Source organism: Vidua macroura, chromosome 25 (genome assembly GCF_024509145.1).
Source record: "Vidua macroura isolate BioBank_ID:100142 chromosome 25, ASM2450914v1, whole genome shotgun sequence".
NCBI lineage: Eukaryota > Metazoa > Chordata > Aves > Passeriformes > Viduidae > Vidua > Vidua macroura.
Window position 1 is genome coordinate 5,475,595 of NC_071595.1, and position 18,574 is coordinate 5,494,168.

The 18,574-nt window shown below is 53.4% G+C and overlaps 1 protein-coding gene across 9 annotated transcripts in view; it reads right to left on the reverse strand.

Moving 5' to 3' along the window:
- Nucleotides 1-428: 428 nt before the first annotated feature.
- The window catches only part of SCMH1 (Scm polycomb group protein homolog 1), a 60,765-nt gene continuing 42,619 nt past the window's right edge, over nt 429-18,574 (reverse strand). For 5 of the 9 annotated variants that reach the window (XM_053999097.1, XM_053999096.1, XM_053999098.1 and 2 more), the window contains 6 exons: nt 18,175-18,375; nt 17,345-17,530; nt 11,389-11,520; nt 5,599-5,802; nt 4,443-4,585; nt 429-2,301 (listed from right to left, as the gene is read on the reverse strand). In XM_053999097.1, the coding sequence (XP_053855072.1) occupies nt 2,176-2,301; nt 4,443-4,585; nt 5,599-5,802; nt 11,389-11,520; nt 17,345-17,530; nt 18,175-18,375 (992 nt within the window). In that variant the 3' untranslated portion in view covers nt 429-2,175. The remainder of the gene's footprint in view (nt 2,302-4,442; nt 4,586-5,598; nt 5,803-11,388; nt 11,521-17,344; nt 17,531-18,174; nt 18,376-18,574) is intronic. The other 4 variants (XM_053999101.1, XM_053999104.1, XM_053999099.1 and 1 more) reach the window with 3 other exon arrangements.

An 18,574-nucleotide genomic window follows, 5' to 3' on the forward strand; every position in this document is an offset into this window, starting at 1 on the left:
CCTTTGAGCTGCCCCGGGAGAGTTTGTCCCACCCCGCTTCTCCACAGCTGGGAGTGTTTCTTGCCCGGTGCGGGACACGCAGGACCAGGCCCGTGGTCAGAGCTGTGTCCCTGGGCCATGGGGTGATGTGGGGCTGTCAGTGCCACCACTCTGCTCTCCCCAGAGCAGCCTCAGCCCTGGCTCTGGGTTCAGGAACAGCTCCCCTGGGACAAGTCCTGGGAGCACCCCCACCCAAGGGCACCCTGTGCTTCCCTGGGGTGCCTCAGGGAGGATAAGATGTGCCTTGGCCTCATGAATCAACCTCCAGTCCCATCCTGGCCCTGCTCTCCCTCCCCACCGGGGGGTCAGTCCTGGGGCAGCACCCACTGCCCTCCCTGTGCTCCCCCTGCGGCCAGAGCTCAGCCCGGCGCTGCCATCACTGCTCAAACTGCGGGGAGGAACTTGGTATCCTTTTATTTATAAACAAATCAACGTAAAATAAGTGCAGAGGAAAGCACTGGCTGACCCTGCCGGGGCCGGCTCACACCGAGGGGCCCTGTGAGCAGCCGGAGCCCCCAGCCCCGGGCCGGCAGCGCAGGCTGCGCTACAGGACAGAAAGCCATTTTGCCTTTTTATTACTTTGGGGTTTGGGGTATTTTTCTTTTTTTTCTTTTTTTTTTTTTTTGCAACATTGCCCCTTAGGGGTAAACCTGACTCAGTGCAAGAGCCTGGAGGGTTGGTCACCACAGGGGCCCGTCCTGCTGCTGGCCAGGCCCTCGAGGCTGCAGGGAGGCTGTGAGCTGCAGCTCCGGATGCAGAGGGTGAGCTGAGCACAGGAGAAGGAAGTGCTTGGAGTGGAGATTCCGTCCCAGCCCTTTGGTCACTGCAGAGGAAGCGTGCTGAGCTCTGTGTGTGGGCACACACTGGGGACCATCAGCCCTGTCCTGCCAGCCCTGTCCCAGCTCAGGCCAGGCTGGTGCCAGTGATGCCCCGGGGTCTGGGCAGCCCCGAGCTGGCAGCTGCTGTCCAGGGGACACTGCGGTGACACAGCTGGTGGCTCCACTCTGACACTCCTCGTGCAGCTGCAGAAACGTGTCTGGGACCACGGGAAGCACTCAAGTGCCATCAAAAATAAATACATTAAACTGCCTGAGACCAACAGGTGCCTCGGGAAGGGCAAAGCCCTCACAGGAAGAGCGATGCCGGGACAGGTCACCACTCTGGGATGCTCTGGCCAGACCCAAAACCCTCACACATGCTGAGCTGGGACAGACCACAACTCTAGAGGAGCAGGAGTGCCCCTGGGAAGACAAACCTTAGCAGCTCTGGCTAAAAATCACCAAGAGCTGCGAGTTCAACACAGGTAGAAAAATCATCTCATCATTTGAAACAGACAACTCCTTAGTAAAAAAAAAAAAAAAAAAATCCAAATTTAAAAAAAAATAAAAAAAGGCGAGAAGGATCAGCCGAGTCCTGCAGCATCCAGGCAGCCTCCAACACCAGCCCAGGCCCATCTGTGCCAGGGGCACGGCAGGCCCAGCCCCGCTCCTCAGCTCTCCCAGCTCTCTCCATGCTCCCACACGGCCTCCCCAGTCTGGAATAAATATGAAGGCTTCCACCCTCGGCCCGATGTGCCCAGCTGGAGCCAGGTCAGGAGCTGGGGGCAGGCAGAGCCGGGTGGATGGGCTCCCCCAGTTTGGAGACAGGGCTGGCTGGTCAAGGCTCTGAGCTCGCTGTGGTGCCACAGGGCTGAGGGCAGGCTGGGGGCACCGAGCCCCTTGAGGCTGGGCAGGCTCAGTGCCCGGGGGCTGCCCCACCAGGAGTGCTGAGCCACAGTGAGAGCAGGAGGAGCTGAGGCAATCTCCCAGTCCCCAGGGGCACTGCCTGAAGCTGCTCCATCCCAGGGAAGCAGGACCGTGAGCTCACGGAGAAGTGCTGGCTGGGCAGCAGGGAAGAAACCCTCCGCTTCCGACGCCCACAGCTCGAGTCTGGTGCAAAGCCCAGCTGTGCCGGGCTCCTCCTGAGCACTGTCGGGGCCTGGCCGGGGCGGGCGGGGCCCCGAGGGCCGGGCCGGGCGTCGGGAGGGTCCGTCTGCTGCGGCGGAAGGGGGTGTGTGCATGCGAACCTGTCGGCAGGTGAGCGCGGGTGGGGCGGCCGGGAGCGGAGCTTCCAGGATCCATCCTGCCACGAGTCCTCTCAGAACTTGCCTTGCTTTAGCTTGTCGATGTGGTAAGTGAGCTTCAGGGCTGGCCCCAGCTTCAGCCCCATGTACTTCATCATCATGTCGCTCCGCAGCAAGAGCAGGGCTTTCCCGTCGATCTCCTGCAAGGATCAACGACAGTGCTTGTGATGGCACCTGGGAGCCCCAGCCCTGCCTGAGCCAGGCCGGCCCAAAATGCAACAGCAGGGCTGGGTGAGAGAGCCCTGCTCAGCTGGGCTCTCTCTGGGTGAGAGAGCAGCATCCCAGTATGAACATCCCAGCAAGGACACCCCAGCAAGGACATCCCAGTATGGACATCCCAGCATGGACATCCCAGCAGGGACATCCCAGCATGGAGACACCAGCAGGGACATCCCAGCAGGGACATCTCAGCAAGGACATCCCAGTGTGGACATCCCAGCATGGAGACCCCAGTATGGACATCCCAGTATGGACATCTCAGCAAGGACATCCCAGTGTGGACATCCCAGCATGGAGACCCCAGTATGGACATCCCAGTATGGACAACACAGGTCCATACTGACCAGCCCCACATCCACCCTGCTGCAGCTCTGGACCCATGTGTGTGATGGGAATTCTGCTGGGTGATCAACATCCAGGAGCCATTTCCAGAGGGCCAGCACATCCTGAAGGGAGGTGGGGAGGAAGGAAAAGGGAGGTTTCCCTGACAGGGGAATGACAGAGGCAGTGGCAGTTCAGGGGAGCAATGGCTCACTCCAGGGCATTGTCATCCCAGGGCAGGAGAAATCTGGCAGAGTCTGAGTTGATGGTGACAGCCCTGCTGTGACACACACAGCCCTGAAGTCATGGCTGAAGATGAGGTGAAGGAACAGATCCTGAAACCCAAAGAGCCTGTGCTCTGTGACTGGATATTAGGAAAAATTCTTCCCTGAAAGGGTGGTTAGGCACTGGCACGGGCTGAAATCACCATCCCTGAAGTGTTCAAAAAAACCGTGTAGATGTGGCACTTGGGAAAATGGTTTAGTGGTGGCCTTGGCAGGGCTGAGGGAATGCTGGACTGTATGACCTCAGAGGGCTTTTCCAACCTGAATGATTCTGTAGTTCTATTTCTGGAGCTTCACAGCACTATTCCCAGCCACTGGCAGAGAGTGGTGGAGCTCCTCATCCCCAGTGGGGCTGATTCCAACACAGCAGCTTTCAAAGCATCTGATGCTTTACAGCAGAGCCAGATGTGTCCCTCCTGATACTAAGGAGGGGATGGATCATGAAGCTTAGAATAACCAGAAAACAGCTTTGTTCTTGGCATTTACAAATGGAAGTCTCCCAGTCCCATGCAGCACTCCTGTCTAAGACCCAGTCCAGAGCTTTGCACTGGACAGTTTTCCAAGAAGAAAACTGTAAGTGAAAACTGGCTTGTAAGTGAAAAATAAAAGTCACAACCTCAAACAACAGAAAATCCTGTCCTAATGTCGATATTCAGTTGCTTTCAGGTTGGTGAGATCTCCAGGGATCTCCAGTTCCAGGTTTGATCTGTTTTCCCCTTCCACAGATGAAAACAAAGTTCTCCTCAGGACTGACAATCCAGGGCACTTCCGTCCCTTGGCAGCTTTTCATAATTAAAACAAATATTTCTCAATTACTGGTATTTCTAAAATAGAACAAATTTAAAAAAGAAGTGTTGGGTCAGGCCAGCCCAGAGCAGGACAGTGCTGGGTGTTTGCTTCCACTGCTCTTCATGAGCACCCCCAGAACATGGACTTTATGATAAGGCAGAGGGAACACAGCTCTTGCAGGGCTCAGGACACGCAGCTGCCAAACCTGTCTTGTAGCTGGAATGCTACAAACTCCACGCTGTGTCTGCAGCTGTTTTACACTTAGAGATGTGCACAGGGACCAGAGCCTTATGAGACTCCCTGTTACAGGAGCTGAGCAGCAATGCACTCTGTGAATCCCACTTGGAATGTGTTTCTTGCCAGAAGAAATTTGCCACGAGCTGAGTATTAGACTCCAGGAGGAGCAGAGTTTGTGTTTTCAGCACCGAGACTCACTGCAGAGGCTCTGCATGCACCCAGGCGGCCCCCAAGGGGTTCTGATGAGGATCCAAGCCTGGACAGGACACGAGCAGGATTTATGAGGATCTTTTCATTAAGCACAAAACTCCATCTGGTCTGAAGTGCTGCCGTGTTCTGACTCTCGTGGATTTTGTTTGTGTGATTTGCCCCCTCCCAGATGTAACAAGCCCCCAAACACACAGCCACTGTACAGGAACCGTGGCACTCACGTGTTTTCGGAAGAGGTCAGCGTGGGGGCCCAGCTGTGGGTCTGACTCCCGGATGAACTGCATCACCTCCTCCACCGTCCAGGACGAGGGGTCACGGCTGCTGAGCTGGGAGGTGTCCCGGGAGCCGAGGTACCTGTCGGACCCTGGGGATGCCAGACAGCTCCGTTACTGGGGGTCCCTGGCACCGCCCCACGGTCGCTCCCCCTCAGTCCACCACTCAGCTCCTCTCCCACAGCAGGGCAGAGACACAGCAAGGGGCATGGCCCAGGTGTGCCCCAGATTTCTGTGGCGCAGGTCTGGCACCCCAGCCTTATTCCCTCTCCTTAGGCCTGACTTTTCAGGGCAGCCTTCTATACTGAGCCCTTGTCACCTCCCTCAAGCCCCACTCCCCTTGTTTGGCCCCAGCTCCCACTCCTCCCTGTCCATGGGCAGACACTTCCCACCTCAGCAGAACAGCCCCTGCCATTCCCACATCTCTCCCCATGCACGGTTCTTCCTCCCCTCCAACACCTTTAGCACATTTAACACGGCAAAGCTGGTTTATGTTTTCACTGGCTGCATCTTCTGATGGACTGAACCCCCAGGTGACCTCCCACTGTCCAAAAGCACAGCCTGAGCTGGCACAAGTCCTGCTCCCAGCGTGCACAGCCCCTTGTCCCAGCTCTGCCTGAAAATGTGTGGGGGAGGCACCAGCAGCCTGAGCTTTTCAGAGGCTCTTACTGATGCCATGCACCTAAAATGACACTATTTGTAACCCCACGTGCTGCAATGAGCAGTTCAGCTCTCCTGCCCCTCTTCCCTCATACAGACAAGTGCCACTCATGTATCTGACCATCCTCCCAGCCCCACCAGGCAACGTTCGACTACCCAGCCATTCCCAATCCATCCTTGAGGACTCAGACACCCAGTTATCACTTGGACACAGTTCAGCTCCTGCCTGTTCCTTTCTCTCCACTGACTTCCAGGTCCACCCAGTCACCAGCCAAAGTAGAAATGTCACCTGTCCACATGCCACCTGTGCCATCACACCTAACAGACTTGGTTGGCTGTGCAGAGCCCAGCCTCTGGCACTTGCTGAAGTTAGAAAGGTGTAACTGGAGTTAGAATAGCCCTTTATTGCCCAATTTACAGCTGCAGGGCTGTTCTGAGCTCTTACCCCCAGAGCTAGGCCTGCGCAGGGCAGAGGTGCTGCCCTGGCTGAGGCTAGAGGGCTGCTGCAGGTGCCTGTATCCTGGCAGGCGAAAGTCTCTGGAGCTCCTGCTGTGGCTGGATGAATTGACAGAGTTCAAGGCAGAGTCCATGGGGTCCAGGCGAGGCTCTAAGGGCCCTGGGAGGCCATCTCCCAGGACAAAGGTTTCACCTGGAATGCACCAAGCTGCAGTTAGTGCACCCGAACGCCACGGCCCCACGCTCCCGTGCGGGGCAGAGCCGCAGCAGTGCTCGCTGGGTCCGACCCCTGGCTGGTCTCTCCCCAGCACAGGGATCAAACCAGGCACTGCCAGAGCCCTGGGATTCACCAGCTGCTAATCTGCAAATGGTGTCACCATCTGCCAGTGCCAGTCCAAGCAGTGTAGTGACAATGGTCCCAGACTGGAGCAGCAGCTCCTTTTTTCAGCTACTCTGTTCAAGCCACCAGCAGCCCTGAGGCCTGACTGCCCTGGGCCCCTCTGTGGCCAAGGGGCACCGTGGGGTAGGACAGGGCTGTCCCCTCTGGATGCCAATGGACACAGGACTCACAGACAGGCCTGAACAGGAAGGGGAGATGCTCCCCGAGGGCTCACACACTGCACGTCCTCAGCATCAGCGTGCACGGAACGGCCCTGCTGTCTGGCACTGGGGTGGCAGACACATGCAGAGCAGGAGGGAGCTGTGCCATCAGGGCCAGGCAATGCTCCCACACCGTGCTGGTCCTCTGGCCCCAAAAGCAACATGCTGGTGGCGAGCTGCTCATCCCTCCCGGCCTCCTGCTGGGCTCTTTTCCAGCCTAACCACATCAGAGGCCAACTCCCCGTATGGAACATGCACAGCAGGGCCTGGGCCTCTAATATCCTCCCCAGGCAGGGCATCAGAGCAATGGTGGCTTCCTCACCTTCTCCAGAAATGCCCTGAATTTGCAGCTCTCTGTGGCACTACTGGGATGGAGGGGCTGAGGAGACTGTCCAGGGTGACAGGTTGCATTGGTTGAGGCAGCAAGATCTGCCTCTGCTGTTACACCGTGACAGCTCCATTGCAGGGCCACCTTTGCATGTTTTACTAAGGCACAACTGAGTCTCAGCCCAGGTGGTCCTTGTGCCTCTTGAGTCACCCTCAAATACCTGTGTTCCTTCTGATGAAACACCTGCCAAGGAGGGAAGCAGCCCCACAGCGAGGGGCGTTGCCTGTGCGCTGCCAGCACACATGGCTGGGAGCTGCAGCTCCTCCACCAGAATCTGAGGGGCCCTGAGGGCAGCTCACAGCCCTGAGCTGCTGCCACTCCAACACCACGGCAGCTGACATGGCTGAAGAAGCCTGAGCACTGGCCCTGGGTTTCGTCCCTGGCACTTCCCAGACTCCAGGAGCAGTAGGTGAAAGCCAGCACAGCACTGCTGTGCTGAGCTGGGATCCTGGTGAGGGTGCAGGATTTGCAGCCTGTAAGACGCAGAAGCTGCTGAAATTTTCCCAAATTCCCTGCTGAGCTGATGCTGCCATGCTCCAGTGAAGGGAAGTGCAGCTTGCCAGAGCCTGAAGTGGTTCCCAAGTGCTGCAGACGTTGGGTACCATCGACTGGGGCAGCCTCTCCTGGCTGGCTACACCTTATTTGCTCTGGTTTCTATTAACTGTGGCACTACTGTGAGAGCTGGGATCTTGTGGTCTCGTGTCCTGCTGCCTGTGTTTGAGCAGAGATCCAGAGGCCAGTTCAGCTGGTCCAGCCCTGACCTTCCAGGGCTTCACACTGTAAGGATATGGAATGGGAACAGCCTTGTCTGGCTGTTGGCCAGCCCGGTGTGGGGTTATCACTGGGTAATTCCCACCCGGGGCTTTGCCACTCTGCACTTGAGACACTGCTGCCTTTGTTTGCTTTTAGGTTTCTGGGATGTGCCCACAAACAGTAGCACAGCCTTAAAATCTCATGTACAAACTGCTGGTGTGAAGACTGTTACCCCTGGTGACCTGTGCTGTGCTGGCCCACTTGTCACTCGCTTCCTGCATGGACAGGTGTGTTCTCACCTGCTCCGGATGCATAAACAATGGTTTGCTGACCATGGCTATTCCTGGATAACTTCAAACCCCTCCTGCACTCCCACCATTGCATTTCAGCTCCAGACTGGATGCAAAGCAGAGCTGGCTGCCCTGGCCTGGCCTGGGTGGAGATCCCCTGCCCAGCCAGACCCACTGGTGGGTGTCACATCAGTGGGATTCTACTGTAGCTGCTTCCAAGCAACTACATTTGGTCTCCTGTTCAACAGGACAGTTCTGTTTAAACCCCAAAACACTTTCCATTAAAGATCTGGGGAAGGGTGCTGACTGCCAGGGAAGGACAGAGGCAGGAGAGGGGTCAGTGGGCACAGCCCTCAGAGCTGTCACAGGACAGTGGCTGTGGGCATGGGAACAGGTCCAAGTGGTGCATCTCAGCCCTCCAAGGAATCCCAGCACCTTCTGAGGTGACACAGAACTTCAGCTTGCCAGGAAGTCCAGGGACACTCACCCAGATGTGCTGGGTCACACAAACACACGTGTCTGAGTGCTCCCAAAAACCCCAGAGCTCTCACAGCAGGGACTGGTGTCAGCAGAAGGAATCTGGGAGGCTCAGAGAGCACGTGCACAGGTTGCTGTCGGTGCAAGGCTCAGCATCCAAAACTCATCCTCAGAAATGACTTCACTCAACAATTAACACAGTGTCATGACAGGAATGTGCTGTGATGCATTCTGCAAATATGTGATCCTGTTCTCACATGGCCATGGGTGAAGCCCTGGGGCACGATGTGTTTTTGCCCAGGAGATAAAACTGAAGGCACACAGTGATCCCCAGGTTCCCTATCCCTGCACAGGTGAGGGCCTGGTTGGGCTGTAACACTGCAGCAGAGCTCGGGGCTTTGTAGCAGGGTCAGTGCAAGAGGCAGTGAGGGTTTTCCTAAAAATACAAGTACACAGGGAGCTGCTCAATGAATGATACCTCAGGGCATCATTTATGAATACCTCAGGGTATTCATTCCTCAGGGAAGGAAGAAGGACATGGAGCAAGAGGGGAATGACTGCTGCCCCTGGGAATCATCTGTAGATGAGATACTCTGCAGGGCACAACTGCACTCAGGCAAGATCCAGGATCCTTCACCCTTGATAACCAGAGTGGGAGGAGGAGGTGGCTGATCCTTAGGCAGAATTCCTTACACAAACTGTTAGATTTAACTAAAGGCTGGCAGTTGGCACATCGTAGGGAAACATGCCACAATTAGTGGTGGAGAGGCAGGGAGCAGATAATTAAAGTTTAATTAAACAAATAGTGCTATAGACTCAACAGTGTCATTTTACTGCTAAAACACAGGAGTTTGGCCACAAGCACAAATGTGATTTGGACTACTCCTGAACACCCACTGCTTCCAGCAAGTGATGGGCTGTGAAGGCAGGTCCCCACTGTGCTGGGACTGCAGTGTTTCACCAAAAAGCCACACAAACACCACTGGATGCAAGAGGAAAAACAATGTAATATGTGAAATCCCTTTGTCGTGTCTCTGTTTCTTGCCAAATGCAGAGTGAACAGAGATGTCCCACTCTTGCTCACAGCCTTCCATATGGCAAACTGGGATGTGTTCAGGAGCTGCTGTCTGAGACAGAGTTCATTCCCATGAGAAGATGTACCTTGCTCAAGAAATACTCGACATCTGGGTATTTCAGGTGCATATTCTTAAAATATATCCTCTGAAATGCAAATATTCCTGCCTGAACCTCAATTTCATGGTGGAGGAGGATGTATTCATTACAGCTTTTAGCTGTGGGATAAGAATTAATTTCTAGATGGAATTTGAAACTGCACCTCATTGCTCCCTGCTTGGACAAAGAACAGAACCAGACCAAGCTGCTGCAGGAAGGATCACCCCTCACATGCAGACACACTTCCTGCCCACTTGTCTGTCTTTTTCTGGAAGAGGCTGGAGAATTCTGGCATCCAGATGGCACAACCCATTCCAAGGCCAAGGGATAACTGAATAGACTTTGAAGCAGACTAAGAATCAATCTTGTAGAAACCTAATGAAGGCTCCTCCTTGGAATTACCCATTATGGAAGCCTTCTCTCTTCACTGACAATACAGAGTGGGCAACATTCACCACCCAACCAAGGCATCTGAACCTTTGGAGCAATCCAGTTCAAGAACAGGCTGAACACTGCATGTCCCACCTGCTGGGGGAGGAGGAGGGGCTGGCTGTGCCAACAGTTACCCAAATGCAGTGGCTGGTGCATCAGAGGGGAATCAAGGAGACCAGCACCTGTTTGGAGTGAGAAACAGAAGCAGCCTCTGGGAACAGATTTTGACTTGTCAGTATGCTGGAATAGATGAGGCACTGCCACACACCAGCTCTGTCTTCACTTCAGCTCTGTGACAAATGTACAGTTTTAATCACTGCAGATAACAAGGCCACTAGAAACTGTCCACCAGAGAATCATGGAATGGTTTGGGTTGGGAAGGACCTCAAAGCCCATCCAGTTCCACTCCATGCCACACCTTCCACTATCCCAGGTTGCTCCAAGCCCTGTCCACCTGGCCTTGGAAACTTCCAGAGATGGGGCAGTCACAGCTGCTCCGGGCAAGTTCAGAGCAGCTGTACTTAGAGACAGGGTCAGTGATTCTGCAGAGCACAGGACACAGTGATGGGCACAGACCAAAATCACCCACAGTGGTGCCAGGCTGGGCACTCACACCCGGGATCAGCAACCCCAGCAAAACCAGGGAAATGGGGATTCTAAAGGGACAACAACAGAGCATGAAGCCACTGAACTGTGAGCCTGCCCAGGAGCCTCCAGCATTTTTTTCAGGGATTTCAGTCACAAAGAACTGTGACTAACATGCTGGCAGATTCCACCATCCATTAATTAAAAGCCTCAGTAAGATTAAATCTTCACTCTTCATTACGAAGGGTTTGCAGTTCAGAACAAAAGTGAGAGTGTATTTATTGAAGATTACTCAGTTCAGGGAGTCCTCCAGCTACCTGGATCTTCTGGAAATCTCCCACCTCTGCATGCAAGGGTCACCTATGGATCCCACAGCTAAATAACTGAGTTCATGATAAAGTGAACTGGGCAAACTTTGCCTTTTCCTGGGAAGATGAATTCTGCTGCTGACTTGCATCCCAACTGTGAAGGGTTTTAAATGTCCCTGTGCTTAGTAAGGAATGAAAGTGGTAATTCCTGCTTCTGCACCAGTGGTATCCCGAGGGACTCTGGGACAGAGCAGCAGTGCGGGATGGGAATGGTGTGGCTGAGCTGGTGGAGCCAGTGACACCCCTCAGCTGTTTTAGGGAGGCCTGTGAGGAACAAAATGAGATCCTGGGAAAGGGCAGCAAGTTCCTGGCTGCACAGCTGCACATCAGCATCTGCACAACAGGCTGCAGCAAACCCTCAGGGAAAAATCCAAAAATCCAGGGGCAGACTGACTGAGGCAGCTGGGCAGTTTGAGCACTGTTAATCCCATGCACAGCTAAACCAGAGGGAAGCTAAACCAGATTATACAGAGTGAGATGATGACTGCCAGGGTTAGAAGGAATTCCCGCTGCATTCCACATGCCTGACACATCTCTGTGGGGAACCTGTCTCACCACAGAGCAGCTCATCCACTCCCCTCTGGAATACCAAGCACAACCCATGCCAGGGACAGGCAAAGCAGCTCCCTGAAGCCACGGCTCGGTTCGGCACGGCAGGTCTGGGACAGGGCGCTGGGAAGAGCCAGCTTTGGGAAGAGACACGCTGTGCTCACCTTCCAAAGGGTGACGGTCATTCTTTGGTAACTTGGGGGAGAGAGGAGCACTGTATGGAGGGGGATCTTGGGAAAAGCGCTTTGTACCCCGGCCTGGTCCCTGCAGAGAGCCGTCTAACGAACTGCTTCTGTCTAGGAAAAGAGAACAAGCCCTCTTTAGGAGTGGAGACGTCCTGGGAAATGCAGTCTTGCCAGAGTCCCCTGAGCCTTGCGTGCATCGCCAGCCTGGGCACCCACCACCTGTTCAAGCTGCAACCCAGCACATCTGCAGGGCTCAACAGAGCAGAGTTTGCAGGTTTTATCAGAGAAAAAGGGTGGTGAGAAAACTAACAAAGAATCTTAGCCATGTTTTGCCATATTTCACCCAAATAGCACCTCTAATTGACTTAATTCCATTTCTCCTCATGGCTCATCCCACACAATTCCTGCTGATCCCACAGTCACCTTTCAGATGCACGTAACCCTTGGACAACTGGCAAACAAGCCTTGGATGATTTGCAACCCCTCTGTGCCATACCCACTGCTGGATTAAACTCTACTCCAGTTTTCAATCTCCCCCCTCCGTGGAGGCCCCAGGCGCTGTCACTGCTGCTCCTCTCCAAACTCATCCCAAGGATGGGACTCTCCACACGCTGCGCAGCAGGAGGGACATTGGGATGGGCTGGGACGTCTCTGCACACACGGCGTGGATGGACAAGGAATGGAAGCACTGACACTGATGGGGACAGCAGCCAGGTAAGTGACACAGGCGTGGCAGACCCTGTCCCAGCTGAGGTGACCCTCCTGCTGCCCCCTGCCCTCACAGGCCAGCAGATGCCAGCTGGGCCCTTGCAGCCACCCTGAGCACGGGTGACACGTGAGAGCTCGCAGTGTTCCTGGGGTGGGCACAGAGGGGTGAAATGCTCCTGCACAAATGCCAGGAGCCACGACAGCCCGGAGCAGCCCTGACAGCTGGCACAGGAGCAGCCCAGCTGGCACAGGGCAGGAACAGGTGCAGGAGGGGCAACAGGTACGGCGGGGAGCGACGGGACTGACACCAAGGGAGATGCAGAATGCCCAACAAACGGAGGTACAGGTGGGGGGAAGCACCAGATGGGCACAATTGAGTTTTTTAAGGAGAAACACAAAGGTAGAGAAGGTACCTGTTCAATCAGTATCCTTCAGGGAAATGAAAGAGCTGCTTGCACTGAGGCCCTGGACTCCATAGGAGTATCACCAAAATTCACTGTAACATTGCCAGAAAAACAAATTCCATCCTCAGGACAAATCCCTCTAAGAAACACTCACTGCCCAGAGGGGGAACACATGCTCTTGGTAATGTCTCTGGATAGCCCTGTGTCAAACTGCATGGCCTTCTTCACCCAAAAGCCACAGAATCACAACACAAGGTGATGATTTACAAAGGTGTCGTCAGGTTTTGGTTTGGGCTTTTTTTTTTAAAGTGGTTGATGTTAAAAACACAGCGAGTCAGGTTATAGAAGTTAATTCTAGGAATCAGAAGTGAGGTTGGTGTAAATTAATGAGAGGATAAACCAAAAACAGAATTCTGTTTTTAAAGGACAAGTTTTAAGAAAATAAAGAAATTGAGTAACAGACAGAGCTGTACTCAGATTATCAGGAATAAAAGGAAAATGCCTTCAGTTCAAAAATGACATAAACCTCATGAATGTGTATCATCAAAGAGGAAATAATCTGAGAGGGAAGGACCCCCAGTCTCAGTGGATAAATGCTCACTTTGAGAAGGATGCTGAGAACATGCAGATCATTTACTTGTTCATCCAAGGCCCTGCTCAGCATGGAGCTGTGCACCTCAGGATGGGGAGTGCAGGGATGAAGGGAGTTTTTTAACTCATTCTGTGTTTTGAGACAGTGCAAAGGCAAAGATGGGCCCGTGTTTCAGCTACAGAAGGAACAGAGCGAGGGGACACTGTGCAGAAAGGTGAGGATTGGGAGCAAAGGAAAGAGGGCTGTCCTTGCCTCCAAATGACAGGACAGCTGGGAGGATATTTCACCTCCCCTACCTTGGGAGGCTGGTGGTGGGAAGAGCAGCTCACCTGCTGTGTTTGGATGGTGCTGTGGGCCATCCCAAGGCCATCAGCATGGACACCTTTAGGAGCAGTGACAGTCACTCACCTCATCTTGTCAGCCCACTCAGGGCTTCTAATTTAGGACAATGCACCTTGCACTGACTGCACTGGCTGCAGAGCACACCTGCACACCTGGCTCAGGTGTTGATGCATCTGTGACATCCACCTGCACTCAGTGCACTTGTTTGCTGAGACATGGTAGATTTAGACTGGATTTATGGAAGAAAAGTCTTCCCTGAGGGTGGGGAGGCTGCCCAGAGAATCTGTGGCTGCTCCAGGATCCCTGGAACTGTCCAAGGCCAGGCTGGATGGGGCTTGGAGCCACCTGGGATAGTGGAAGGTGTCCCTGCCCATGGCAGGAGGTGGAACAAGATGAGCTTTAAGGTCTCTTCCAACCCAAACCATTCTGGGATTCACTTCCAGTTGCAGCCATGCTGAGCACTGAGGGCAAGGCTCTAAGGATAAAAGAAACAGGACAGGAGCCAAAATATCCATCATTGACTAAGTCAGACAACTGAATGTCCTCAAACTGGAGCCTTAAGGGTACAGAGGAAGCCAAGAATGACAGTGCACCTGAAACTCTGTGTCTGCTGCAGTAAATTCTAACAGAACTCAGCACTGTGTTACTGAGAGTCACTTGAAATGGGGTGTCAATATTTGAAAAAAAAAGGTGGGAAAATGATTTTTACAATAAAATGCCTATGTCTATCCTCAGCAGGACAACAAGGCTTGTGGCAGGCTCTGAAGGAAAGGGCAGGAAATACACATGACACATTCTATGGCAGGTGTTCATCAGAGGAGGCCAACCCAACAGCCTCCCTGTTATGGGAAATCCCGATCTATCACATGAGGGAAGAGACATCAACCTCATATACCTGGAATTCAGCAAGATGTTACACACAGAGAGCCAGCTGAGACAGAACATGAATTACCAGGAGCCTTTTTCTATGCACAGAAATCTGATTTGAGAGGTAAAGCTGTTGGCAGCACACTGAGAAGGAACATGAGACTGGGAGCAACTGCCAGTGAATCTGCCTGAGGATCATTCTTGAGCCCAGGGTCATTTAATCACTGTAATAACTTTGGCAGAAATTTTAGAGATTTACCAATGAAATCTGCTGATGCCTTCCCATGTCAGGTCAGACAAAGCAGCATTTAAAACCAGGCAGGAAGGAGATTATATAACCAAGAACCAGCAAGGAGGAAAATCCAGCACCTAAATCCAGATGTGCACTTGAAGCACTGTCCCATGAGCTGGTGACCTGCAGGTGACAACAGTAGATGACAAGAATGGCGTATGTGACCAGGACAGGCTGATCATCACTGTTACAAGGACACAAAGTGACTGCAGAGGCTGCAGTGACCATGGTGGTGCCAGTGCTGTGGCACCAGCTCTCCATGAGCTCCTCCCCAGAGTGCTGGGTGGCACTCTGGCTGCCCCATGAAGTTTAAGTCAAACTGTCTGAGGATAGTGAAAAGCAGTCAAAATATGAACTCCTCTGAGGGCTACAACTACTCTGCAACTACTTCCAGAAGAAAGAGAACCAAATTAAGCTAAAAGACAATATTAAGACCAGGAGACACGGACACCAAGTTGCCCAAGAATAAATTAGGGCTGGAAATTACAACACAGTTTCTAAAATCTCAGCATAAAACCCTGGAGCAGACTTCAGTGGAAAAGCAAAATCCACAACTCCAGAGCTAATCCAAGAAACTCCATGTGCTGTGGTGCTGCAGCAGCAGGAGCCAGGGCTCTGTGGCCCAGAGGGTCCCTCCAGTCCCGTCTTTTCAGACATCTCCAGGTCACATCATGCTCATGCTGCTATGAACAGCAACCAGCTGCCCAGTTCCCTGCAAAGGGCTGCTCCTCATGCACAACTCAGTCTGTTTCTCCTTATTTCCATTTACTCAGTAAGGCGGAATGGCAGGACACTGCTGACCTAAGGGCTGCTGCAGACCTTCCCTCTGCCCCAAGCACACACCCCAAATCTCCATGGCACCCACAGGGGTGCTCCTGCAAAGCCAGTTTGTTCTGGGAACTCAGACCAGCTCCCAGTCCTAACCAGTGGCCGTTTACTGGAAGAACCAGCCCCATACAATACATTCCTGTACTGCAGAGGAAACAAGGCAGGACATGCAGAGCTGAAGGTGAGACCACAGCAGCCTTGACATCTGGTGTGATTTAAGGATGTACAACTCCACCCTCATTCCTCCATGACCAGCTCAAACTTCCCAAAATCACCAGCACTGTTTCCCTGCCCTCACCAGAAGCCACTGTAATGTACAGATTACCACCTTCTTTCAGGTGCCTGAGAAAGGTGCTACATGAGCAGATGCCCAACAAGCTCAGACATCAGGATGAACTGCAGGACTAGGTGCTGTCACACTTCTGACTGTGGTTAATTTTTCTTTAGGTGCTGCAAACACTCTGAATCAGAGTTCAGGATAGGCAGGTCTCAGCATTGTGTCATATCTGGTGCTCTGCCTGAGTTTCCCTGAATTCTGATTTATACTTTTCCACTTTGCCCAGCAGCCCAACTCTTGGCACAGCCACCACTGACCTCTCATGGAGGCTGGAAACTCTGTGTGAGCTCATCCATGCCCAGAGCTGAGTGCTTTCCCTCCCACTCAGGTTTTGCTTTCTGTCATGATGACAGGGTACTGAAACATGGGGATTTCTTCTATTTGAGGGTTCCTCAGGGGAAAGCCTCCAGTCCCAGTAACTAGTCATGCTGCTCCTGTCCTTGCATATCCTACAGCTCCTCTCTCCTGGTCCTGCTGGCTCCAGCCAGGAGGCGGCAGAGGATGGGAAGATCCTCTCACTCACTAGACTCTGCCTAAGGTGTTTTGTGAGGTGCAATGAACAGAAGCACTGTGGCATTTGGCTGTTGCTCCTACACTTCATGGTTAGCAACTTCTCCTTAAACAGTTCTTCCTAAGTGCCCATCCTTTTACATTCATACAACTTTTGCTTTTCTTGCCAGAACCGTAATTATGCAGAGGATTAACTTTGGAAAGATCTCAAACAACACCACAGCTATTTGCTGACTAGAGGGGGAAGAAAGCAAGACAGGAGAGGAGATCAGCACTTGCCAAACACCTAAGAGGGTGCAGACGGCTTTGATCTTCTCCACAACTGACATTCCTAAAGCAGGAGCTCCCCCAGAAGCCCTAGACAGCCTGAGGGGCAGCCATCACCCCAGGCCTGCTGTCACTGCCCAGCACTGTGGGGGAACTACTGGCCTTGTTTTCCACTTCTTCTACTTCAGAGCAGTTTTGCAGCCTGATAATCTGCATCTGATAATGTGGCATGAGCTGTCTTGCTGGGGTGAGCTGCTTCAATGCCATGCCAAGGAAAACAAAACCACCTCTGCCTTGGATTGCTGCATGAGCATCACCCCTGAACAGGCCATGCTGCTAGCCAGGGCTGGATGCTGCCAGCAGATCCACGGCCAGCGTGGAAACCACTCTGCTTTAATTAATTTCTAATTACAGTTTATCTGCTGCATGTTATCACTCTCCCTTCCCAAGCAGTCTTTCACCTGAATTCCTAGCTGTATGAAGTCACCATAATCAGATCACGGGAAGAGGGAAGGACTGGGGGACAAGGGGCGGAGGGAAGACAAGGAGACAGCACAGATGAACGGAAACCTACAGCGGAGATGGAAACCAAACTGACAGGCAGAAAATGCAACTGGAATCCTACACAACAAGAGCCCTGCGGGCATGTGCACGACACTGGGTGTGATGCAATGAACCCTGTGAGAGGGCTCTGGAACAGGAGCCTGCCTTCAGAGATAGAGATAAAATCTGGGTTAAGACACGGAGCACCTGGGTCTCTACAGTGCCGCCCCCGCCCCAGCTCCTACCTGGTAGATACCTGTCGTGGTCGTACTCGTGTGAGCGCTGCATGTGGCTGTTCTGAGTGAAAGGCTGGTTCCCAAAGAGGTTGTCACTGCGCAGATTGTGGCACAGCTTCTCCAGGAAGCGGAGGACGTAGGTGATACTGTTTACTGCTGGCAGGTTCAGAGTGTGCTGTTCCCGATCAAACACAGCTGGAGACAGAAACAAACAGAGCCCAACACGTGAACCCCCCGCCAAGGCGGGAGGCTACGCCCAGGGCCGCACAGCCAGCTCCTGGATCTCAGCATCGCTGGGCTGGTGAGAGCCAACAAAGCCACTGCCTTCCGCTGCCGGGGCAGGCCAGGACCAGCCTGCTGCACCCAGCACGGGGCCGGGGCAGCAGCGCCGGGGAGCCGCGTCCGAGGGCATGGAAAAGATTCCAGGAGGGGCCTGCGCTCGCAGATCCAGCTATGCACGGGCTTAAAGGAGAAATAAAACCCGGGGTATTTCTTGTCTTTCCGTGAGGAGTTGTGGAATCCCCCCTGTTGTGGCTCTTCCCAGGGCTGGGGCAGTGCGGGGGGCCGGTCGGTGGGGCAGGATTGCTGCCCAGGCTGATGCCAGGACTGAGCACTGCCTGCTCCAGCAGCTGTGCCCGCGGGCCATGGGAACTGCTCCGCTCTGAGTCAGCTGCCAGCTGTTGCTTCACTGACACAGATGTGTGGCAAGAAAGAGAAGACAGAACTCTTCTGTCTGCCCCTGGCCTGTGGCTGCAGTGAGCTTCAGGACAGACATCTTCCAATGAGAGAATTCTTGCAACAACCTCTCTGGAGGCAAAGTGCTGCGGGCCCATTCTCACCTGAGATGACCTCTCCCCCGTGGCCTTGTTTTAAGAAGGAGAAGACTGTTTTCTGATGATAAGCACAATCAATGCAGGCCTGTACTGCTTGCTGCAGGACAACAGAAGCTCGAGCTGGTCCAAAATGGTCTGGCAGCTGCTGAACTTTCTTCTTGTCTAGGTGGGGCCCAGTGCTGCCGTTCTTGTTCAAGTAAATGCAAACTGCCAAGATGAGAAATGTGTTTGCCGTTAACCCACTCAAGAAAGCAAGAAACAGATGCCTAAAATCCAGCCTGAGAGATGCTGAGATTTTAAGACTGTCCAATCACTCACAAAGTGGAATCCACCACGACTGCCTGACTGCATCCTCACAGTGGAGCCGCTTCTAGAGGGGAATCACCCCCAAAATCTTCCTGCCTCA